Raw genomic sequence first — 25,000 nt, forward strand, 5'->3', positions numbered from 1 at the left:
GGCTGGTCGTAGCACTTGTAGAGGTTTCGGTCGTCTATGGGGATGATATCGATGTCGCTGAAGACGAAACAGTCGTAGTGGTAATCCTTCAGAGCTTCCACGTAGCCCACGTTCAACAGCTTCGCTCGGTTAAAGGTTTCGTCACCGTTCTACACACACACACACACACACACACACACACACACATGTAACAATCTGATTTCTGAATCGAAGCATAACAATCGCTATCCACAAGCCCTCATGCTTTATCGCTAGAAATCTCAAATTAAGCATAAAGCATCATTTTGAATATTTTATTCTACACTGAATTGTTTGTTTATATATTTTTTTATATTTTTTGCTCTGTTAGGCAACAAACAACAAAGAGGCAACAAACAACAGGCAACAAACAACAAACAACAGACAACAGACAACAAACAACAGACAACAAACAACAAACAACAGGAAACAAACAACAGACAACAGGAAACAAACAACAGACAACAAACAACAGACAACAGACAACAAACAACAGGCAACAGACAACAAACAACAGGAAACAAACAACAAACAACAGACAACAAACAACAGGCAACAGACAACAAACAGGCAACAAACAAGAGGCAACAAACAACAAACAACAGGAAACAAACAACAGGAAACAAACAACAGACAACAAACAACAGGCAACAAACAACAAACAACAGGCAACAAACAACAGGAAACAAACAACAAACAACAGGCAATAAGCAACGAACAGGCAACAAACAACAAAAGCAGCGACATTTTGTACAATTTAAACAGATGCTATGTAGAGATTTAAAAATATATTTAACGTTAATCATGAATCCACTCCAGTGAGTAACTTTGCTAAAACTGGAGCTACTCTGTGTGTGTGTAAAGGAGTGTTTGCGCTCCATTCCAATGTTATTAACAGGTAAACACTTCTCGAGTACAGCGTGTGGAACGTGGTTAGAAACGGTGTACGTTACGGCACAAAGGAGAGTCACTATAACCAAAAAAAAACAAGAATGATAAATATCAGCTGCTAAAGATGTGTACATTGGCTAATTAGTTAAATAGAAAAAAGAAAAGCAGATTAGTTTATTTACACGTTATTTAATTGCGATGTTATTTAAACGTCACAGGATTGATCTCTGAGAGAAAATAAAATAATCATGTTGGATGCAAACGAGCGAAACACAAATCCCAAGCGTGGACGCAGCAGCCGCACATTTCCCGTAACCGTAAACAAATCGCTCCATCGCTTCGTCCTCAGAGATCAGAACACACAAGAAAATCATCATCGACTTCTACCACAGCGCTGCTAAATTCTGGATTCTGATTGGCCACAAGAGGTTGATTCATTTTCTACCAGCTGATTGTGATAGGTTATCGTTTCTATAGCAACCGCTCATTCACAGCGACGTGTACGGTGAATTAAACTGTTGACATGATGAAGTTTTCTGTTTTTTAAGCAGATTGTAAGTTTATGTAACATGTATGGAAGGAGTCTCCAGTGTCAGAGTTTACAGTTTGCACGCTGAGGCAAAAACATGGAACTAGGAAACAGAACTGATGACGAGTAAAAGAAAAAGTTCAGTTAAGACAAATAAGACTAGTTGTTCTGTTAGGGAAAAAGTAATGGCACCCTGTAAAAGGAGGAGGAGTTAGTGTGTGTCTATGATATCGATGTGCTGCAGTGGCTGAGCTGCGTTACTGGAAGATGCAGCACATGCCGTGCTTAGGAGGCACTCGTTCACCACTTAGTCGCCATTTTGTTGTTTTCAGCTCTCCTTTTATGGAGATTTGTGGGTGTGGCTAAATGTAAAGTGAGAAACACTGAGAATGTGCATTAATCAACATGAAGAAAATCAGTGAAACTTTTGCAAAAGTTTACTAAAAGATGTTTCACAATATATAATATATCATGATATTTAAGTTCACTGAGAATTTGCTAACAAACCGGTTTTTTTTTTAATGTCGTATATGTGATCATGTGATGTATCATGTGGTTAAAATATCGTGATAGTATTGTCATATCATATCGTCTCTTCCCACTGAGCTTTTCCAAGAGAAATGAGACTTTAAATTAGTCTGATGTAAGTAGAGGAAATGTGTGTGTGTGTGTGTGTGTGTGTGTGTGTGTGAGACCTGCTCGATGACGTAGACGCCGTAGTCGAGCTGCTGTCTCTGCAGAATGGGGTGCATGTAGAAGAGCCAGTATGTGAGGTGCAACTCTCTGTCTCTGAACGGGATGATGAGCGCCACCTTCTGCCGAGACACACACTCGCTCGGCCTGTAGTGTCCACCCAGAGACAGACGAGCGTCCGTCATCAACACGTCCAACTTCACCGGCCTGGAAAAGTCCACATGCAGCGGCCCCTCTGAAAGAGAGAGAGAGAGAGAGAGAGAGAGAGCGATGTAATGTAATGTAATAAAACAGATAAAAATAGATAGTAGATAGATAGATAGATAGATAGATAGATAGATAGATAGATTGGTTGGTTGATAGATAGATAGATAGATAGATTGGATGGTTGATAGATAGATAGATAGATAGATAGATAGATAGATAGATAGATTGATTGATTGACTGATAGATAGATAGATCGATAGATAGATAGATAGATTGGATGGTTGATAGATAGATAGATAGATAGATAGATAGATAGATAGATAGATTGATTGACTGATAGATAGATCGATCGATAGATAGATAGATAGATAGATAGATAGATAGATAGATAGATAGATAGATAGATAGATAGATTGGATGGTTGATAGATAGATAGATTGATTGATTGACTGATAGATAGATCGATAGATAGATAGATAGATAGATAGATAGATAGATAGATTGGATGGTTGATAGATAGATAGATAGATAGATAGATAGATTGATTGATTGACAGATAGATAGATAGATATATAGATAGATAGATAGATAGATAGATTGGTTGGTTGATAGATAGATAGATAGATAGATAGATAGATAGATAGATAGATTGGTTGGTTGATAGATAGATAGATAGATAGATAGATTGGTTGGTTGATAGATAGATAGATAGATAGATAGATAGATAGATAGATAGATAGATTGATTGATTGACTGATAGATAGATAGATAGATAGATAGATAGATAGATAGATAGATTGGTTGGTTGATAGATAGATTGATTGATTGACAGATAGATAGATAGATATATAGATAGATAGATTGGTTGGTTGATAGATAGATAGATAGATAGATAGATAGATAGATTGGTTGATAGATAGATAGATAGATAGATAGATAGATTGGTTGGTTGATAGATAGATAGATAGATAGATAGATAGATAGATAGATTGGTTGATAGATAGATAGATAGATAGATTGGTTGGTTGATAGATAGATAGATAGATAGATAGATAGATAGATTGGTTGGTTGATAGATAGATAGATAGATAGATAGATAGATAGATTGGTTGGTTGATAGATAGATAGATAGATAGATAGATAGATAGATAGATAGATTGATTGATTGACTGATAGATAGATAGATAGATAGATAGATAGATTGGTTGGTTGATAGATAGATAGATAGATAGATAGATAGAGCAGTACCTAATCGTGGAGGAGTCTCGGGACAGTACTGCAGGGTTTGATTTCTCTCCGCATCCACTTCCGGTGTGTCCGGTGCGCTGCGGTTGCGCGCGCTGGTCTCCCGGGCGCCGGTGGGCTCGTGCTGCGGCAGCGGGATGCGCGCGACTATGTCGAAGCTCCTCATGTAGAAGACGATCACCACGGACAGGTGGATGACGCACGCGGCCACCAACAGCGCGCACGTGCGCTGCAAGAGCCCGAAACTCCCGTGAAACTCCGCCATCAGCGCGCGCGGAGAGAGTCAGAGCAAACAAACAAACAAACAAACAAAAAAGAAGAATAAAGAAGTAGTTAGTGTGTGTTCACCTGGTGCTCATGCAACTGCTTTATCACATATATATATTACACTTCTACCGCGCGTGAGAGCACGAGCTCAACACTGAGTCTCCGGAGACAGAGTCGGTTCCTTAAAACACACACACACACACACAGGAGCTGTAGGCGTTACTCACTGACACCTAACACCTCTCTCTCTGTCTCTCTCTCTCTCTCCTTCTCTCTCTCTCTCTCTCTGTCTCTCTCTCTCTCCCTCTCTCTCTCTCTCTCTCTCTCTCAGTTCAGTTCATCAGTACTTTATTGGCATGAATGCTGTAAATCACATTGTTGCCAAAGCAAATAGTGCAAGTAGATTAAACCAAAATTCACACAAAAACACATTTATACACAGATTTAAACATTACAAACATCATAAACAGCAACAGTAAAATATATATACATAATGCAAACAACAACAATAACAAGAACCTGACAGGTGTGTGGGAACATGGTGTGTGTGTATTCAGGGTGTGTGGGAACATGGTGTGTGTGTATTCAGGGTGTGTGGGAACATGGTGTGTGTATTCAGGGTGTCTGGTAACATGGTGTGTGTGTGTATTGAGGGTGTGTGGGAACATGGTGTGTGTATTCAGGGTGTGTGCAGGACACTCTGTGTCTCACTGTCCCTCAGGCTCTCACATTCCGATACATACTTTGCAGTGAAGGCTGCGGTGTTTCTTTCTCCCAGAATGATCTGATCTGTGGTATGTTTTTGATGAAGGTGTCTCTCTCTCTCTGGTGTTGATATTTTTCACAGTGGAGGAGGAAATGCAGCTCTGTCTCGACCTCACCGCTCGCACAGTGAGCACACAGTCTCTGTTCTCCAGTATTCCAGGTTCTCCCGTGTTCCAGGTTCTCCAGTGTACCAGGTTCTCCCGTGTTCCAGGTTCTCCAGTGTACCAGGTTCTCCCGTGTTCCAGGTTCTCCCGTGTTCCAGGTTCTCCGCGGCGAGACTGTGCTCACTCAGCCTGTACCTGGTCAGGATGTGTCTCTGCTTTCTATCTCTGACGGTGAAGAGACACTCTGCCAGTTCATACTCTGTGTTTAGGGCCGATAGCAGTGTAATCTGGACTAGGTTTGGGTCTGACTGTCCCAGTGCTCCAGATACACTCTCCTCATCTGCTCAGTAACTTGGTTGACTCTGATTAGACTTTGGTGAGCAGAGCTGGTCTGAGACTGCTGTGTGTTAGGAGTTAGTGTGTTAGTGTGTTAGTGGTTAGTGGTTTTTCAGAGCTTCATACTGTAGCGTGTTTTCGTTTGATTTAAGATGCTTGATTTTAACTGCTTTTCTCTCTCTACACAAATGACTGCACCTCTAAAAACCCCTCTGTCAAACTCCTGAAGTTTGCAGATGACGCTACAGTCATGGGTCTCATCCAGGACGGCGACGAGTCTGCTTACAGACAACAGGTTGAGCAGCTGGCTGTCTGGTGCAGTCACAACAACCTGGAGCTGAACCCGCTCAAAACTGTGGAGATGATAGTGGACTTCAGGAGAAACCCCCTGCTCTCCCCCTTCTCACCATCAGGGACAGCACCGTGGCTGCAGTGGATCATTCAGGTTCCTGGGCACCAGCATCTCTCAGCACCTGAAGTGGGACATCCACATTGACTCCACTATGAAAAAGGCCCAGCAGAGGTTGTTCTTCCTTCATCAACTGAAAAAGTTCAACCTGCCACAGGCGCAGATGACACAGTTTCACTCAGCTTTTATTGAGTCGGTTCTGTGCTCTTCTGTAACTGTCTGGTTTGGGTCAGCCAGCAAATCAGATATACGAAGACTGCAGTGGACTGTTAGGACAGCAGAAAGGATCGTTGGTGTGCACCTGCCCAAGCTTCAGGACGTGTAGACTCCAGAGTGAAGAAATGGGCAGCTAACATCATCACAGACCCCTCTCACCCCGGCCACAACCTGTTTACACTCCTCCCTTCAGGCAGACGTTCCAGATCTCTGTGCACTAGAACATCTCGGCATAAAAACAGTTTTCCCCCACGCCATCTCCATCTTACACAGCTAACACAGGAATCATTACCAGTGTTCTGTAATTCATTCCTGTAATTCATCCTCCATCTCTAATTCCTGTCTCTTTCTCTGGTATTATATTAATACATATGCATATCTCTTTATTCATACAGCTGTATATAGAGTAAATAATACACAAATCTGTACAGAAATCTTCTGTTCCACATTCATACACATTATTATTTTTTATTATTAAGTCTTACTATTTAAATGTTTTCTGTTCTCGTGTCAGATATGTAAGATATGTATGTATGTACCAAGAGCAGCTTAAAAAACCAGAACAAATTCCTTGTGTGTCTGCACACACACTTGGCGAATAAAGCTAATTCTGATTCTGATTCTGATTCTGTAAGATGTTTGCAGAATTTCAGAGCTCTGTTTTGTACAGGTATAATCAGTGGGAATCGGCCTAATTCTGCCCTGCTGCATTGGTTGGTGTTTTTCTTTGAACTTTTAGGAGATTTCTACAGAATTGTGCATGCAGGGACTCTGTGGGATGTTTCTCCCATCTCGTGTAGTCGTGTGTACTGAGCGGAGCCCAAACCTCACATCCGTACAGCGCAATAGGAGCAACGACACTGTCAGAGATTTTACACCAGATTCTAATTGGGATGTTTATTCTGTAGAATTTATTCTTGATTGCATAAAGAGCTCTTCGTGCTTTTTCTCTTAGTGCCTTCACTCCCAGATCAAAGCTTCCTGAGGCACTGAGTTCCAGCCCGAGGTAGTGGTAGTGTAGCGAGAGCTCCAGGGCCGTGTTTCCTGCAGTGAAGATGGAAGATGACAGTTTGGGTTTTGGCCCGGGTGAGTGTCAGGGCCCGGTTCTGACAGTACTGCTCCAGCAGGTCCAGGTGCTGCTGTAAGCCTTGTTCAGTAGGAGACAGAAGCAGCAGGTCGTCTGCGTAGAGCAGGAATTTAACTTCGCTATTGTTTAGCGTGAGTCCAGGGGCTGCAGATTGTTCCAGTAACCCCGCTAACTCACTGATATAAATACTGAACGGAGTTGGACTCGAGCTGCAGCTGTGTCTCTCTCTCTGTCTCTCTCTCTCTCTCTCTCTCTCTCTCTCACTCTGTCTCTCTCTCTCTCTTTCTCTCTCTCTGTGTGCATTGTTAGAATAGACATAAAACATTTCAAAACATAATAAATGCATTAAATAAATAATAAAATCCATTATATTGTGTGCATTTATGGAAGGTATTAAATGATTCTGCACAGTGTTTCTGTATGTCATGGTAGCGCCAAGGGGCTCAGAACTACATTACCCATCAGCCCCAGTACGTCACGTCTCAATCACTCTCACCTGTGTCTCCTTGTGCCTTGATCAGCACCACTATTTAAGTCTTCCAGCGTCTCCCTGCCAAGCTTCTGTCGTGATTGTTGTGTGTGTGTTACAGTATCGCGTGTACGTCTCCTGCCTCGTATCCACACTCCATCTTTACGCTTCTTATTTTCACAGTTTTAGATTTGTTTGTACTTCACATTATAAATAATCAGCACTTGCATCTACGTCCTACCAATCCCTGAACTGTGTGTGTGTGTGTGTGTGAGAGAGATTAGAAGAATTGAAACTCCTCTCTGATTTCTAGAACAGGTGGAAGTGCAGATGTTTTTATCTCCACACTGTGATGGAGTCTGCAGCTGAAGGTGTTTGTGTAGAAGTGAAGCTGTAAATGCATCGAATCGCTCTCCTCACAGATGGAACTACTTTCCCCGGGGAAGAATCTGGAGTTGTGCGGCTCTGAGGGCGTAGGAACACCACCTAACCTTCAGCAAAGAGTCAAATAAGCAGAACTACTTCTGACAGCATTGCTCCCAGGATTCCCAGGATAAAGCCAGGATCCGCCGGTCCGGAACGCCGACCCGGATGAAGCGCTTGCTGAAGATGGCTGAATTATTCCCAGAATTTATTGATCATAATAATAAATGAATCATTAGTGACACCATGTGGCCAGCATGTGGAACTGCTGGTACTAATAATACTAACATCAGGTATTAAAATAGTACATTTCTGTATTTTTATATACATTTTTAAATAATTTTTAATATCATTTAAAAATAAAATATGAAAATAAATTGTTAAAATTATTGTCTATGAATATAACTAACCTATAATTTTTTTTTTTAATTTTTTGGAATTATCTCAGCATGCATGGGATATTAGTATATAGCTTATTATTATTATTATTATTATTATTATTATTATTATTACAAGAGAGTTTTTTATTACCTGATGATAAACAGATGATTAGATCAGATCAGATAGACACATGGTGAAAGGAGAAGATTAAGGAGAACACGTGAGATCCCCCTTGTGGTTGTCCTGCTTGTAGATGTGGACTATGGTGGTGTCTCTGAGCTTTTGAGGGACCCTGTGGTGGTCCAGCTCCAGCATCTCACAGAGCTTCTTCTGAACTTTGTTGCTCATGTTGATGCATGCTGCTTTTTTGGACGAGGATGAGAGGTTGTTCTGATGTGCATGAAGGAGGAGATGTTTTTCTGAGAGCCTGCATTTCCATGTCCTTCTCATTCGAACCAGTCCTGGTGTCATCAGATGGCTGGTCCAACGTTCTCCAGAGCAACTGAGTGCACGTCCACTGCACCTCAATGCCAGAGTGGTCACTCAAGAGTATCTTGTTGATTTCTGTCCAGGGTACAGAAGAACTGTTCTTCAATTCTGCTGATCTTCAGCTTGGAGATGTTGAGTCTCTTTGCAGTCTTCATTCCCTGAGGCTTGTGTTCAGGCAGGATGATGAGCTGGTGATCAGTCCAGCAGTCAGCACCACACATGGTCTTGGTCACTCTCATGTCTTTCCAATCCCTCTATCTGATCATGACATAGTCGATGAGATGCCAAAACGTCAAGCAGGGTGCGTCCAGGACGTCTTTTTGCAAGTGGGTAGGTGGAACATGGTTGTGGTGATGGCTAGGTCATGTGACGCGCTCATCTTCAGGAGCAGAAGTCCTTTACTGTTGTACTTGCTGACATCGTGATGATCACCATCTTGTGATTGGCCCCTGCTGCGGCGTTGTCCCAGAGGATCACAAGCTTCTCAGACTGAAGGACTGCCCCAATCAGGGTATCAAGCTCTTCACAGAATTTGTCTTTCACTTCATTTGCGTTGAGGCTCTCTTCTTGTTCTCCAGTGGAAGCTGGAGGCTCGCTGAGGTGTTTATGAAGTTTGGAGAGTTTATGCGTGAGCTGTGACTTGACCATAAAGCCAACAGCGACCTCGTGTTATCGGTCTTGCTGCTGCTGCCGCTCCAGAAGCACCTGGTCCTTGTCAGCTAGTCATGATTCGATCGAAAAAGCAGAGATGTTCACCTTGTAGTGTGCCAGATCTTTCCCGACTGGTGCAGGTCTCCTCTCTGGCTTGTCTGCCTGCATGTTCCACGTGTCTATTCTGATCACAGTCACCTTTTTCTTTACGGGAAAACCGGGTATAGTGCATGTTAATAATAACAACAATTAAAAATAGATTTATTAAAATATTAATAAATAAAGAATCAATTGTTAATATTGTTTTTAATTATGTTCATTATTATAATTAGGCTATAATTGTTACATTTTGAATATTTTATGAATATTTTATGAATGCTTAATGGATGTTTTATGGATGTCTTATAGATGCTTTGCTGATGTATTTTAGGGGGCGTGGTTTATCTTCTGCATGATAAGCATAGAGAAGCATCGAGGCTGCACACAGAGGAGCTGGAGAGAGATTTCATTTTATTTGATTTTATTCACTGCAGACACTCAGGACATTTTCATCGTTACACAAATGGACCCTCTTTTCTTGAACAGGACTGACCAAGACGATGATCACCTTAAAGTAAGTTTTTAAACATTATGTGTAAAGTGTGTAAAATAATATTTTTTATATCCATACACAGAAATATGGCATTGTTCTGACAGGATTAGGAGCATTTTACACGAGGAACAAACACACCTGCTATAGGTGGAGAAGTATTTTTTAAAAAAACATTTGGACAGCAAAAGCCACACAAGTTACACACCTGTAAAACTAATTTCTAATAATTACACTGAGATATTTAATCCAATATTATCATCCATGTCACAGGTTTGTGTTTAATTGTGACTGTCAGTTTTCTTTATTCTGTTCTAGCCTGTGTAATTCAGGCAAGACAACGCAAGACATTTCTCATCAGTGTGATGATGTAAACGGCTGGAATCTCAGTGGATTAGCACTTAGCAGTACTAATGGTTTAATTGGCCGAATGGAAGTGTTTTAACCTGCAGAAAGCACAAACTAATGTGCTGCTGCACATGCAGAAATTCCCCGAGAGACCCTCATGTAATCACGCAAAAAGGAATAAAACTGTGTGTGGTGCTGATATCGGAAACTAATCAACGAAGTGGTGTTACTCTTATCACACAACGGCACGTCGAATAAAGTGTTTATTCCACTTTTACCACAGCGATTTACTGACGATTACCATGTTTCTTCTTTAGAAAAATCATATTAAAACCAGATCAAGACAATAAATAATGTTCTGATAATGTTCTGGTTTAATGTTTCACTCATTTTATACTTTAATGCACGATTTCTTTTCATTAAAAAGTCAAACTGGAAAATTCAAACAAAGGTGATATAATGAGAAAATGTATTTTTAATAATAATAATAATATTATTATTATTATTATTATTATTATTATTATTATTATCATTATTATTATTATTAGAAGTCAGTGTCAGTAATGCGCTCGGGCTGCTGGTGGGTAAAGCTGTCAGACTCATTGCTGGAATGGATTTCTTTAATCTCAGCCTCAGACACTCGTCTGGGGATTTCTACACAACCGCTCTTCAGGGTTTCTGATAAGTGCTATTTATTCACATATATTCAATTCAGTTCATTTGTATAGCGCTTTTAGCAATGGACATTATCACAAAGCAGCTTAACAGAAAATTTTAAACTTAGAAATTTATCCCAAATGAGCGAGTCAGAGGTGACGGTGGTGAGGAAAAACGCCCTGAGACGACATGAGGAAGAAACCTTGAGAGGAACCAGACTCGGGGAACTCATCCTCATCTGGGTGACGCCCGATAGTGCGATTATAAATCATTCCCTCTGTAACTGTGTACTGTATCATGACACGCTAACCTGAGAGCAAGAGAAAATCCTATCAGCTTGCTGATAATGAATTCATTAATCAGTGTAGAGAGTTGTATTAATGTGATCATCATTAACTTTTTAATATTTTATGTGTAAAACCAAGATTTTGGACCTAAAATACACTGAACATAAACTGAGGATATTTTGTGAGGAAACTGAAACAGTTCTCTAACACACACTGAACTCTGAACTCTTCTTTTGGTTTTCCAACAGAGCAACAACTCGGGCCTCGTGGTAAGTACGGCTGGTGAGAGATGTTTCATTTACTGGAGCAAACACACAGAAGTAGTCATGAAGTGTCTGAAACTTGGCATTCCTGGGATGATGTACACACCGTTTAACATTCATGCAGATGAAGCATCACGTACCCTTCCTTTCACGTCATAACTTTATTACTATCGTCTATAGCTTTCAACTCGAGAGCTGGCTTCACGCTTATCACATAATCTGACCTCCAGATGTACATGTGTAAATAACACTGCTGCAGTAATTATAAATACAGCGTCAGAGCGAATAAAAGTGTAAATATCGTTTTTTCTGGTTAACACTCAGCATCACTACTGCACACACACATTGCCCTGAATCTACAGTTTGCACAATAAGCATCTTTACAGGTTATGGTTAGAGGCTCTAATGGTTATAAGAGTGTTTTGTGTACAGTTTGAAGCCTTTCTCCAGGTTTCTAGAAGAGACTGTTCAGGTGTTCTTCTGCATCTGATGAACGTCGTGGATGTTGATCTTCAGGAGCTCTTGCAGAAAGGAGCAGAAACGGAGTACTCAGTAGAACACGGTGCTGTTTGTGCACTGAGCCCCTAGCCAAGGGCTTTTTCTCTTTCCACTCCACTCTGTCCGCGGTGTAGTGTTCCGGTTATACAGGAGATTAGTTGCTGATGTGAGCTTTGCCGTATCACACGGTCTGGGGCGATGTGTGCTAATGCAGCCGTTGCTAGCACTCAATAGCTACAGCTAGCTTCATGCTCCTACTTTATTAGTTAATGTTGAGATAAAATGTGACTGTTACTGAGTGATGAGTACAAAATCTTTTATTTAATCACAGCTCTGTTCTCTATAATAATGTTATAATCATGTTCAGTGTGTGTGTGTGTGTGTGTGTGTGTGTGTGTGGGAATTTTCACCACCAGCACATGCGCTCAACACAACTGACATTTATTATTACTCTTTCTCAGCCATATATCGGACCAATCCGGATCAATTTCATGGTAAGTGCATGTTTTTATATCTGTAAGTCCATGTGGTTAAACTTGTGTGTGTTCAGTCGCACTTAGCAGCTAATAAAGGTTCATAAAGTTTATACACAAGTTGCATTATTTTGTGACTGTAAGTGAATTTCTCCCACATGGTTTCCCTCTCACCAGAACAGCCATCCTGCTTTAAGACCAGAGTCCAGGTGAGTAACTCACACTCTTTAGCTATTTTGTGTTTGATCGCCCCTTTAGGTTTCCTGAACTGCAGAATTATTGGCACCCTTTTGAAACTTTACTTTTCCCTGATAGAGATTTATTTAGGAATAAAATGCTACTAAAGATAAAAATGAACTATTTAATGATTAATGATTAACACGCAGCACTAATACGGGACTACGAAAACACGAGTGCTACAGATTATAGAATGATAAAACACACTTTCTAAATAAATGTCTTTACAAACTTGCCTGCATATTTTTTTTTTCAAATTTTAGAAATGAAACCGAGACGAATGAACGATGCCAGCTCTATTATAACTACAGCCTGCTTCTCTGTTTGTTGCCTTCTGTGAGTTACTGCTAAACCTCCTTATATTTTGATGCTTTAATGATATTTGTTATTAAACAAATTTTATTGTATAACAGTTTATCTGAACATGCCTACTGTAGTACGTACGGATGATGGAGTTAAATATGAATTATTTTTCTATATAGATTAATTGTGTTATTCATGCTAACTTTCTAAAATTAAGATGTCATTTATGATAACTATAATTTTAAAAAAAGGTGATCTTTTAAGATTTTAATCGTTTGCATCCCTTTGAATATCCCTTTATTGGTGTCGCTAATTCTATTAAATATTTTAATGTACTCCACTTTTCCTTGTGTGACTTTGTTGCAGGGTTTTATTTTATTACTGCTGTCATTTGTAGAGCGCAGAAGGAAGATGTACACGTTTGAGAAGAGATTCCCGTGTCTGAGCGGCCGATTCGGCATTGTGGTGTGAGTTTAATATTATTTTATTTCCCTACATCACTGTCGAATTCAGGACTCTGATTAAACAGCAGCTCTGAGAGTAGTGCAGCTGCAGATCTGTTTTCTGTAAGGAGAGGTTTATTTATCATGTATGGAAGGAGTCTCCAGTGTCAGCGCTTTGTAACAGTCAGAGGTAAAACTGTAACTATAAGTTTTCTGACATCTTCAGGACAGAGGAGTTTACGCTTCTTTGTGGTTTCTTGGTAACTTGACAAGCCTCATCTTATTGAGAGAATGAGAAAACAGAGAGGCTGGTGAGGGAACAACTGTTTTTATAGCTGCTATAACGTAAGTGAGAACAGGAAGTCAGAACCTTCTCAGCACACCAAGTACCCTAGGTGGCCTTGTCTTGAGTCCAGAAGATCTCTTACCCTGTAGATGAGGGTACCTTCTATGTTGAGCAGGTATTGTGTCCATCAAAGGTCCAGGAGCCATCAGTCTCAGTAAGGGTACATTGTCACTGATACAGGGTTAGTGTGAAATCCTTTTAGTAATGATTTTGACTGCCGTGGGAGGAGATCCTGGGTGGACAACGAAGCCCTCTCTCCAGGGTGGAGGTGAAGGTTTTCTCTTCTGCTATGGTCTTTGGTGATGTTAAAGTGCTGTGTCCTCTGCTTTGTAGATCCACTTGTCGATTGCAGGAGACTCTGACTGTATGGGGTTCCATGGAAACATTGGTTCCTCCTCCATCTTAAAACATCCACAGTGGCTGTTGGGAGAGTGTGTTGGGAGAGTGAACCTCCCCTTTGACAGCTGGTTCATTCCACCATGGCTAGAGTGAAGAAGTGAAGAGCATACTCCACTTCCATGGTGGAGTCCTGCACGATGTATTAACCTCTCTCCAATCTCCCTTCCATCTGGTGGATGATCAAAGACAATCTTCAAAGAGCCATTCATTGTTTATACGAGGTTATCTCCGGTCCTTGTCATTCCCTACTCCACTGCTTTACCATTAACTAGATAAATTATTCCAGTGATTTTAACACTGTCCAAGGGTGAAGCTCCTGTTTTATATGTGAGCAAAATATAGGAGCATCGTAACATGAAGCCACAAGGTTGTGATGGCTTACCCTAATAATCTGGAAGGGCTTGATGAGCCATTGATGAGGGACATTTGATAATTGCTGATGTTGGAGGAAGAGGCACAGGGCTGGATGGCTAGTGAGCAGTGTGCTGCTGGAGAGCACTTCATGCATGGCGATGTTAGTCGGGGTAAATCTCGCTGGTGCTCAGGTAACGGTCTCGCAAAGATCAGGGCTGTGCTGCCTGTCTTGGTCAGAAACACTCGCTACATCCAGTGTTACAGCAAGTTTTTCTGTCGGGAATAAAACAAACACCATCTAGGCCGTGGTTCCCAGCATGATGTGCAGAGTTTCTGTGTGGATGTAAATGGTTTATTTGATGAAATTCAGTTCTATTTTGTGTTGTTGTTGTTGTTGTTGTTGTTGTTGTTAGCCCCCTGGACTTCACAAGCTCTCTGGAGAACCGATGGTCCTACGCTTTCGCTTTCGGTGCTGTAACACCTCTGATATTCAGTCTGCTCTTCGGTTTCATCGAGCCGTTTCCATACACACCGCCGCGGTACATAAAAGGTACAACACACACTATACCACACTACACTACAACACAATTATCATATTGTAACACTTCTTAAAATGCTTGAACATAATCAAAATTTGCATAGTTTAATTAATAAAGCAGCATAGTCCTTCAAATCACAATAATTTTGTGTGTGTGTGTGTTTCTCAGTGTTTGCGTACTTGGTAGCAGCTTTGGAAGTGGCCATCGCCTGCAAACCTTTCTTCGTCTGTCTTTCAACACCACACAAAATGCTTGGAGGCGTGCTGGGCCTGCTATATACACTCGCCTGGTATACACACACACACACACACATTCGCATGCAAGTATGTTGTATGTTTTTTATTCAATTACTCACTACTGCCTTAGTTATAAAACTGTGTGTGTGTGTGTGTTACCAGGTTCATTGCGCAGCTTTGGGATTTAATCTGGTGTAAAGACGCATCAAAATATGATAAAGAGAGCTTGCTTGGTTTTTCTCTGCAGTATGAGTGGGTGAGTCTGCTGAGAAACATGACTTCATGCTCATCAGATACCATTTATTCTGAACTGTTGAGGTCATATTCCAGGATTTTTAGCCTGTAATTCTGTGTGTGTGTGTGTGTGTGTGTGTGTGTGTGTGTGTGTGTGTGTGTGTGTGTGGTGTGTGTGTGTGTCAGTTATTTGAGGTCCCACATTTACTGTCTTTGGGGTTGCTGTTGTTCCGATTTGGCTTCATGATAGTGAAGGACGTCCTGATCCGCCTGAAGAAACACAGCGAACAGGTCTCTCTCTCTCTCTCACACACACACACACACACACACACACACACACACACACACACACACACACATCCGAATCCTAACCACAAGCCTAAGCTCTAACATAGCCTCAGTCTAAGTATAAAAATATTCCTTAATTTCATTAAACTGGTGTCTGTCATCTGGCTTTGCGGAAACATCATCACCATAGCAGTGGAAGCTAATACCATGTTTACAAATAATTGTAGCCAGAGATAACAATATATAGAGAAAAGAGCAGTGGGACTAGAACAGAGTCTTGTGGAAAACAGAACACCAACAATATTCCCTAGTCTTTCTAGAAGAATATTATCTTCTTCTAGCAAGGAGACACAACCCTGATCAGCAGCCAGTATCTGGTCATTTACTACTTTAACCAGCACAACCAAATTTTTCTAGGATCTTAAAGATAAAGGGGATGTTTGATATTGGCCTGTAGTTAGACAGCTGACAAGGGTTGAGGTTAAATTTGTTTAGTCAGTGGTTTGATATTAAAGGATTTAGGTACATAGCCTGTCTTAAGAGAGGGGTTGATTATTTTCTAATAGAGGCTTGGTTGCTTTTGGTAGTATGTGTTTAAGGAAATGTTTGTAAGGGAACTAGTTCAGAAGTTAGTAATTTTGTAAAAACAGGCCTTGTGCATGATACCATCTTTAATAAACTCTGGTTCATATTTGTCTAAAAGACTGAAAGAATATAGTACAGTTCATCGAGCAGTTATAAGCGGAAGTCGTAGTTGTAGATGCTACGACAACAGGCCAGGCAGCATCTAATGTTTTGTACACTTTTCTGGCCACAAGCCTCAGCATGTTAAAGAGAAAGGAAGGAAATTGCTTTTGGTTTTGTTATCATTATAACAGCATTTTATTAGTAAAGACTGAAAAGGGATTTCGTACTAATGATGTTAGAAAATGCTGCAATAGGAGTGTGTGTCATATAAAACAAGTGTTAAACCGTGTGTGTGTGTGTGTGTGTGTGTGTGTGTGTGATCTCTGGCCTACAATAGGAAGTGAAGAAACATCAGTACAGATATGTACAGAGATTACTCAGAAGACCTGCTGAAGTGTACGTACCCTCACTGACATCCTCTAAACACTTAGTGTTCATCGCTTATGTCTCACACACACACACACACACACACACACACACACGTCCACTTTTACACACTTGAGTTCCTTTCAGAGTTATCAACTTGCTAACTTTTTTCTTTAAAAGAAAATTCCACACTTTCTGTGTAAAATCTGCTCCTGAAATATACAGTGATGAAAACTGGCTTATTTAACACTCACCTAATGAACTGAAATTGAGAAATTAAGGTTTTGAAATGGTGACAGGGATTAACCCAAAGGAACGCGAGAAGGGAAAACACACACACACACACACACAGAGTATAATCCTTGTTTTATATGACAGGTCTGTGCAGAAGAGCTGGTTCCAGAGGAAAGTGTACGAATGGGATCCGTATTTTAAATTCCCAAACAGGATCATCGTCACCGTCGTGCTGTCCTTCCTTGGAGTGTACATGGTACGTGTGTATGTGTGTGTATGTGTGTGTATGTGTGTGTATGTGTGTGTATGTGTGTGTGTGTGTGTGTGTGTATGTGTGTGTATGTGTGTGTGTGTGTGTGTGTGTTACTATGAAATGTAGAGAGGTAGTGAAGGCCACAGTAGAATTGTGTCTTTCACGTGAGCAAAATAAACACGTCTTTTCTGTTTTGCATGTTTGCCTCAATGAATCTGCAGCATAGTGGGCGGAGTCAATGTAAATAATCAGTGTATCACCTGCAGTGTGATTTACTGCAGCCTGAAACTCAGGTAATAAATTTGCCAAAAAAACATGGTTTCGTCTCAAACAATTTTGCATGACATCATTTATGCAAGTCTTCACTGTAAATCATCCACAACACATCCCAATAACTTGGATTAATAAGATTATTATATCTTTCCTGAAGATGTTGGAAAACTTTACCTCTGACTGTTACAAAGCGCTGACACTGGAGACTCCTTCCATAAATGATAAATAAACATCTTACAAAAAACTTCACCATATCAATGATTTTTATAACGTGTGTATGTGGAGCGTCCACTGTACAAGTCACTGTGAATGAGCTGTTGCTATAGAAACGATAACGTATAATAACGAGCGCATTAATATAAACCTGCACCGCTGTCAGAGCTGCTGTTCTAGACAATTAATCAACACCTTCTGACCAATCAGGATGCAGAACCGAACAGAGTTTAATGGCCAAGCTCACTGTTTTGCTCCTAATGATGAAAGTGTTGCTGTGTTTCTGACTGAATATCTGTTTTGTTTGTGTTTTGTTTGTGTTTTCGCTGTAGATTGTGTTAAATGAGCAGATCGTTTCTTCGTGGTGTATCAGTAATATGTACGGACAGTGGATGAATTATATAAAAATGTTTGTAAATGAGTCAACTTGGATCATACACCTGAACTACATAACATGTGAGAGCTCTGTCTTTTGACTCATTTGATACATTAACATGATATTAACATGATATGTGCTTATGGAAAGTGTATGATTCATGTGAAGAATAATAATAAGGGTTTGGGGGAGGGGGGGTTTGCTTTCAGACAGCTGGTACATCTCATCAGCGTGTGCTGCAGTCTTGTCTGTGATTCACATTAGTCATGTGATGGTGTATTACAGGTATGAAGCAGAGCACATCTGGATTAATTTCGGATAAGTTTGTAGGTGCAATATTGTTGGTTTGTTTGTAGTTTTTTAATTCATTTCGAACATTCAGTTCAAAACAATTCTCAAAATCCCAGAATTATGACTCAAGATAAAAGTGGAATATATATATATATATATATATATATATAATACCTGAAGTTTAGTGCATTCCTGTAGACCTTCATTTCATTTTATTTCTTTAACAGGAAGCACATTAAATCATTGTGGGCTGGAGACAAGAAATATCTGCCGAAGACGTACAAACTGAGACCTGCTGTTAGCGTGGTGAGTGTGTGTGTGTGTGTGTGCACTGTGCAGATAAACTACAAGACCCAGGTCATGGCCGTGATCAGGAGAGGTAGAAGAGATGTAGTTCAATGCACAAATGAAGAAAACAAGTTGTCAGGATTTGGCCTTGAAAATGATTTCACTCTTGATCTTGACTCGGTCTCGCCTTCATTTGGACTCGAGCTTGACTCGGCCTCGACTCTCTTAATACTCAGTCTTGACTCGATCTCAGCTAGCATTGGTCTTTGGCTCATGGGCTGGAGGCATGAAGGAGAGCATGAGCATGAGCTGATGAGTTTAGCTCTGCAGCACAAAGTTAGTGGGCTGAGGATGTCATCTTCAGTTCAGCTCAGTCATGTTCAGTAAGCACTTTACCCTGGTCGGGGTGGCGGTGGAGCCGGAGTCTGTCCTGAGAAAACTGGGCTTCTAACAGCAATACACCTTGGCCACCTCGAACGGCATTCCATCACACACACATTTACAGCTGGAGGGCAACTTCATGGGTCCAATCCACCTAGTGCATGTTTGAGAGGTGACAGGACCTGGCTGAAACCCATGGACACGCAAGAAGAAGAGTCAGAACACGACCCACTGCACCACTGTGCTGTCCAACTCGAATTTGGATATCTGTTATGATGTCTATATAAATATAAATATATGTATGTTATTAAAAATATGGTGGTGTAGATGGTGATAATGTGAGTCTCGCTCCTCCAGGCAGGACTTTTGAGGTACCCCGGCTATCAGATCGCTTTCACCATGTGGGGTGAGTGCAGCTGGTCAGAGTTAATCTTCTACAACAGGCTTTAGGTGCAGTCGAGTGGCGCTGTGTGTGTAGTGAATGTTTACACTGAGTCCTGACGTCTTTCAGGTTATCTGATTGTGCACATGGCCATGTTCACCGCTGGCCTGCTGTTCGTGTATCTGGTTTTATCACCGATCCGGGAATACGGGTTTCTGTCCTGGCTGCTCGACCTCATCGCCTTTCTGTAAGTCACAATCCATCTATCAGTCCTCTACCAGCCCATCACTCCATCACTCCATCTGTCCATCAGCCCATCACTCCATCAGTCCGTCACTCCATCAGTTTTAGTCCATCACTCCATCAATTCATCAGTTTATCATTCCATCTGTTCATCAATTTATTAGTCCATCACTCCATCATTCCATCACTCCATCATTCCATCTGTCCATTGGTCCATCTGTCTCATTCCATCACTCCATCTGTCCATCACTCCATCTGTCCATCACTCCATCTGTCCATCACTCCATTAGTCCATCATTCCATCAGTCCATCATTCCATCTGTCCATCAGTTTATTAGTCCACCACTCCAAATGTCCATCAGTCCATCACTGATCCATCTGTCCATCAATCCATCTGTCCATCATTCCATCTGTACATCAGTTTATTAGTCCATCACTCCATCTGTCCCTCAGTCCATCACATCATCTGTCCATCAGTCCATCACTGATCCATCAATCCATCTGTCCATCAGTCCATGTATCATTCCATCAGCCCATCACTCCATCACTCCATCTGTCCATCAGTTTATCAGTCCGTCACTCCATCAGTTTTAGTCCATCTGTCCATCACTCCATCTGTCCATCACTCCATCTGTCCATCACTCCATCAGTCCATCATTCCATCTGTCCATCAGTTTATTAGTCCACCACTCCAAATGTCCATCAGTCCATCACTGATCCATCTGTCCATCAATCCATCTGTCCATCACTCCATCTGTCCCTCAGTCCATCACTTCATCAGTCCATCACATCATCTGTCCATCAGTTTATTAGTCCATCAGTCCATCACTGATCCATCACATCATCTGTCCATCAGTCCATGTATCATTCCATCAGTCCATCAATCCCTCTGTCCATCAGTCTGTCTGTCCATCACTCCATCACTCTGAGGCTAGAGTCTGCAGTGGTGTGATATATCAGTGAGCGGTAGAGTGGAGGTGCTGGTGATGGATAAGGATATTAACCCTAGCTAGGATGTAGAAAAGTCTTCAGTCGTTCCTCACTGTTACAATGACACGAGGCGCTCTGGCCCTCTCCACTGCACCGACAGCAGAACTGTTCATAGCAGGACTTAATGAAGCGAGACCACTTTAATCTTAATTGTTCATAATGGTTGAATATGAGTCATGATCTTACAAAGATATGAAACTCATAGATACGCAGCATTCGTGACACCGAATTAATACACGACTTTTCTGTGTTATTAAAAAAACAGGACAAATTTTTTCGTCATGCTAACTCTCATGAGGTTTCAGCGCATTGTGATCAAAATATTTTTCCTGCAAGACAAAAGCTCTCCTCAGGATAAAGAGAAACCACTCGCACTCAAGAACAGGTAACTTTAATGTTATTTATTATTATAATTATTTTAAAATACGTCCAGAGTCGTAACAGCAATGGATAAAGCAAGACCCGGTTTGTGTGTCTGGCTAATAATCTCTCTCTCTCTCTCTCTCTCTCTCTCTCTCTCTTTCTCTCTCCTTCACAGGAAGGTCTTCCACAACTTTAACTACTACCTCTTCTTCTTCAATGTGATCATGGGCGTGGGGAGCTGTGTGTTACGATTAATCAGGAGCGCCGTCGTGGCCTTGATGTTGCTGCCGCGCATCGAGCGGACCATAATGCCTCAGGGCTTCATGAAGCTGGACGCGAGTACGAGCATGCTTTTCTCATTAAACCTGCATCAGGTACAATTTGCTCTCTAGCTGTTACAAGATGAACGACAAAAAAACAGGGAAATGACTCCTTCACTTCCACTTCCTCACAAAGCCCCGCCTCCCAGTACCTACAACAGAGGAAACATAAACCTTCCGCACACTTTTCTGCTGCTGTTCACTCAGTCTGCTTTTATAAATTTAAAAGCAAACATGAAACCTGCATCAGAGAGCTGATTAGCTGCAGCACAACTTTCAGGTGTTTTAGTCATTTTAGAGAGAAATATAAATATTGATAAATGTTAAACTTCATGGCCATTTTTTTCATTCAGCAAACAAGCAGACGTGGAGAGCAAAGTGTCCGCTGCTCATTCCCTTCGAAAACTGCCGTTCTGAAGAGGCTTTTGAAGGGAGTTTTACAGATCCTGTGTATCGTTCCTCACCTCCAGCACTGACGCTCATTTGTCTGCGTTTTCCTTCTCATAGCTTCCCAGTATTTCAGAGTTTTAGCTTCTGCCTTCCAGTTTTTTTAACACTGAGCCCTGCTTTGGATGCTGATAATGATGTTAGTGAAGCTGTTATTATTCACCATGATGAAAACACACTTACACTTCTCTTATACTCTGCTTCCTGTAAGATGTATGATTGTTATTTTTTTAATTGCCTTAATTTGATGGCAGGTTACTGTACGTGGTTGGGAATGATAATAACAGATCATTATCACAGTAACCCAGTTCTGGTGTGTTTCTGTCACCTGCTGCTCAAACACACACTGCGGAGTGTTCGAGTGGACGAGGGCGTAAAACCAGGTAACATAATAATAATAATAATAATTATAATAATAAAAAATAACAGTTCTAATCAATGTTTCTAATATGAACTTAAGATGATTTTTATAAAACAATAAACAACAAAACTTCAGCACAGAAAAAATTCTCAATGTAAATACATGAAAAGCAACGAAACTCTCACTTTCGCACTCACACACACACACACACACACACACATACACACACAAGCTCAGCAAGATGCTATCACATCAGGTTGCTCCTCTCGAACCAGCGTCTCTCTCTGCCTGAAATTCACTCCCTGAAGACACACAGTGTATAAACAGCATCATTAATCCCACACTGGTGTGAACTCATTCATGAAATGATCCACTCCTTCTGAAAGACTTGACAAGACCACACACACACACACTCACACACGCATTTTACACATTCTTACTTCTCTCCTGCTCTCCAGAGCCTCCAGCAAAGAAACGCGCTCACCTTCGCTGGGTTCTTGTGTACAGCATGCTGAGGAACCCTAAACTCATCCTGCTGAGGAAGAGACGCTGGCATGCAAACAGAGAAGAGCTAGAGCTCGCCTTCATCTGGGCCATGACCACAAACAGAGGGAATAAAAACACACCGGGATCCGTCACATCTGCACACACTCTGATTTCTGCCTTACACGGGTAAATTCATCAGCTTATCTCTTTTATTATTATTTGGAGTTAATTATCACAAGCTAAAAATACAGCTAAATTATTCTCACTTTACTATTTGTTCTCTTTTTTGACTATTTTTTTAATATGCTGTTACTTTTTTTATATTATTTTCTCCTGAAGTTGTTCTATTGCTTCTGAGATTTGGTGGGAGGATCTCAGAAGGTGTCCTCCTTAAATCCTACTGGTCCACTGGAATTTGGAGCAGGAAGTCTGACCCTTAGCCACACCCACTTAACACTTCGAAACACTGGTAAAGAAGTCATGGTTTGTTCATGTAATCAAATAAATGTTTTAAATGATAAACATGTTAAATATGTAACTACAGCATGCCTCATCTTTAATCCAGATTAGTGTTAAATGTAATCTTAAACACAATTCTATTTTAAATTATATATAAAGTTTGTTGATGTACAGTACTGTGCAAAAGTCTTAGGCACACGCGAAATAATGAAATTAAATGTTTCTACATTAAAAATCCTATAAAGAGCAGTAAACAGTAATAAATGAAACAAAGTCAGTATTTAATGTGACGATCCTTCACTTTAAATAAATAAAGCAGTATCTGAGGTGCAGTGTGTGCAGTTTTATAAGGAAATGAGCTGGAAGTGTTACTGAGCATCTTGCAGAAGCAGCCACAGTTCTTCTGGAGACTTTGACTGTCGACTCGCTTCTTATTTCTGCAGCGAAACCCAGCAGCCTTCATTATGTTTTTATCTGAAAAGTGTCTCTTATGGAATCTGCTGCTTTCTTTACTGACATACAAACATTTTTCTGTAACGTTTCATTTTGTCCTGGAAAACTAATGTTTGGAATCTAAAATGTTTTTGTACTGAATCAATAATGTAGAAGTCAGAAAATAAACATCTATAACAAAGTTTGTACTATAAAAACAGGGTGCCTAAGCGGGGTGGAGCCAGGACTGTTGTGCAGGGGTGGCCAGTCAGGGGCCAGCAGTCACTCTGGGGTGGCACAGAAAATGTCATTATACAAACAAAAAATGTGTTCAACCTTAAAATACTCAGCTATTTTAGGTGACCACAGCACAATCGTCAATAATTAATTGTACTTCTTTGAAATTAAGAGATTGTTCACACAAAAATGAAAATTGTGTGATTTACTCACCTTCGTATCGTTCCAAGCCTGTTAGAGCGAGTAGCTACATACTGTAGGATCTGAACCTCAACATCATGATATATTTAATCAATTTCATCTTTAATACGATTTCTGGTTTCAGAGTAAATGTAAAATCTCCCAAAGCTGCAAAAGCATCATTTAAAAAGAACCACAAAAGCCTGGCAACTCTGTACTGAATTCGAACTTATTTTAAGTGAAAGTATGAAACTTGTAATTTGTCATCAAAACAATTCAAATCACTTATCCTTTATCACGTACGTCAACAGGACTCTACAACTGTTGTAGTTAAAAACCTTAAAATCTTCATTTACAGCGTACATCACCTGGAGTCTGCGATTGTTGTGGTATAAAGCAAAGATATTCACAACTCATCTAGGATCAAGGACTTAAGCTTGTAGTCAACTCATAAAACCTAAAAATCTAGTTTCCGTACTGCTTTTTGTGCATGGCATCGATAAACCTCTGCTAAAATGAATTTTGATTTCATGAGCTCACCTGTAGCGAGGTGTTCGTACACGAAGCTCGAGGCTCCTCCCCTGGCTTGTTGAAAAGCGTGCTGTGAAAGTTCTCGCGAGAGCGGATTCTCTTCTATTAAGCGGCATGAAGATGAATCGTCAGAGATATGACCGAAAACACACCACGCTGGAGAAAAAAATGTGTGTTGTTGCAGTAAAGAGATGGATCTATCACTAACAACATGCAATTGCACCTGGGGTGGCCAGTGGGGTGGCCCTCTAGCTCCGCCCACGTGCCTAAGCCTTTTGCACATTACTGTAATTAACTAATAATATGTAATCACCTAATTATGTGACTATAGCATGCCTTATCTTTAATCCAGATTAGTATTAAATGTAGTCCAGATATTTCCACTGCTGTTTTGTTCAGTAATCTGGTAATAAATTCAGTTTAAACTCTACATGCATCTACATTTCACTCCTAAATCCAGTTTATCTCAGAAGCGTCAATAATCTGATTGTTGTGTAATTTTACATTTCAGTCACCATTTTATTGTAATGCAT

The 25,000-nt window shown here is 40.7% G+C and overlaps 2 protein-coding genes across 3 annotated transcripts in view; one reads left to right on the forward strand and one right to left on the reverse strand.

The window, feature by feature from the left end:
* Positions 1 to 4,079, reverse strand: part of LOC113525061 (beta-1,4-galactosyltransferase 1) — a 9,728-nt gene extending 5,649 nt beyond the window's left edge. The window contains exons 1-3 of one of the 2 annotated variants that reach the window (XM_034301167.2): positions 3,587 to 4,079; positions 2,134 to 2,366; positions 1 to 149 (exon numbers count right to left, since the gene is read on the reverse strand). The exon at positions 1 to 149 is cut by the window's left edge and continues 39 nt beyond it. In XM_034301167.2, the coding sequence (XP_034157058.1) occupies positions 1 to 149; positions 2,134 to 2,366; positions 3,587 to 3,848 (644 nt within the window). In that variant the 5' untranslated portion in view covers positions 3,849 to 4,079. The remainder of the gene's footprint in view (positions 150 to 2,133; positions 2,367 to 3,586) is intronic. The other variant, XM_034301166.2, reaches the window with a different exon arrangement.
* A 5,538-nt stretch (positions 4,080 to 9,617) lies between these two features.
* The window catches only part of LOC113525056 (stimulated by retinoic acid gene 6 protein-like), a 15,544-nt gene continuing 161 nt past the window's right edge, over positions 9,618 to 25,000 (forward strand). Inside the window, exons 1-22 of the mRNA XM_034301160.2 lie at positions 9,618 to 9,793; positions 11,310 to 11,330; positions 12,284 to 12,316; positions 12,473 to 12,504; positions 12,796 to 12,868; positions 13,202 to 13,302; positions 14,791 to 14,927; positions 15,085 to 15,205; positions 15,315 to 15,408; positions 15,573 to 15,677; positions 16,699 to 16,757; positions 17,106 to 17,217; positions 18,033 to 18,156; positions 18,286 to 18,361; positions 18,595 to 18,673; positions 19,394 to 19,442; positions 19,548 to 19,665; positions 20,917 to 21,036; positions 21,190 to 21,353; positions 22,036 to 22,164; positions 22,601 to 22,814; positions 22,968 to 25,000. The exon at positions 22,968 to 25,000 is cut by the window's right edge and continues 161 nt beyond it. Of these exons, the coding sequence (XP_034157051.2) occupies positions 9,632 to 9,793; positions 11,310 to 11,330; positions 12,284 to 12,316; positions 12,473 to 12,504; positions 12,796 to 12,868; positions 13,202 to 13,302; positions 14,791 to 14,927; positions 15,085 to 15,205; positions 15,315 to 15,408; positions 15,573 to 15,677; positions 16,699 to 16,757; positions 17,106 to 17,217; positions 18,033 to 18,156; positions 18,286 to 18,361; positions 18,595 to 18,673; positions 19,394 to 19,442; positions 19,548 to 19,665; positions 20,917 to 21,036; positions 21,190 to 21,353; positions 22,036 to 22,164; positions 22,601 to 22,814; positions 22,968 to 23,022 (2,178 nt within the window). The 5' untranslated portion in view covers positions 9,618 to 9,631 and the 3' untranslated portion in view covers positions 23,023 to 25,000. The remainder of the gene's footprint in view (positions 9,794 to 11,309; positions 11,331 to 12,283; positions 12,317 to 12,472; positions 12,505 to 12,795; positions 12,869 to 13,201; positions 13,303 to 14,790; positions 14,928 to 15,084; positions 15,206 to 15,314; positions 15,409 to 15,572; positions 15,678 to 16,698; positions 16,758 to 17,105; positions 17,218 to 18,032; positions 18,157 to 18,285; positions 18,362 to 18,594; positions 18,674 to 19,393; positions 19,443 to 19,547; positions 19,666 to 20,916; positions 21,037 to 21,189; positions 21,354 to 22,035; positions 22,165 to 22,600; positions 22,815 to 22,967) is intronic.

The sequence above is a fragment of the Pangasianodon hypophthalmus genome, chromosome 28 (genome assembly GCF_027358585.1).
Source record: "Pangasianodon hypophthalmus isolate fPanHyp1 chromosome 28, fPanHyp1.pri, whole genome shotgun sequence".
Lineage (NCBI taxonomy): Eukaryota > Metazoa > Chordata > Actinopteri > Siluriformes > Pangasiidae > Pangasianodon > Pangasianodon hypophthalmus.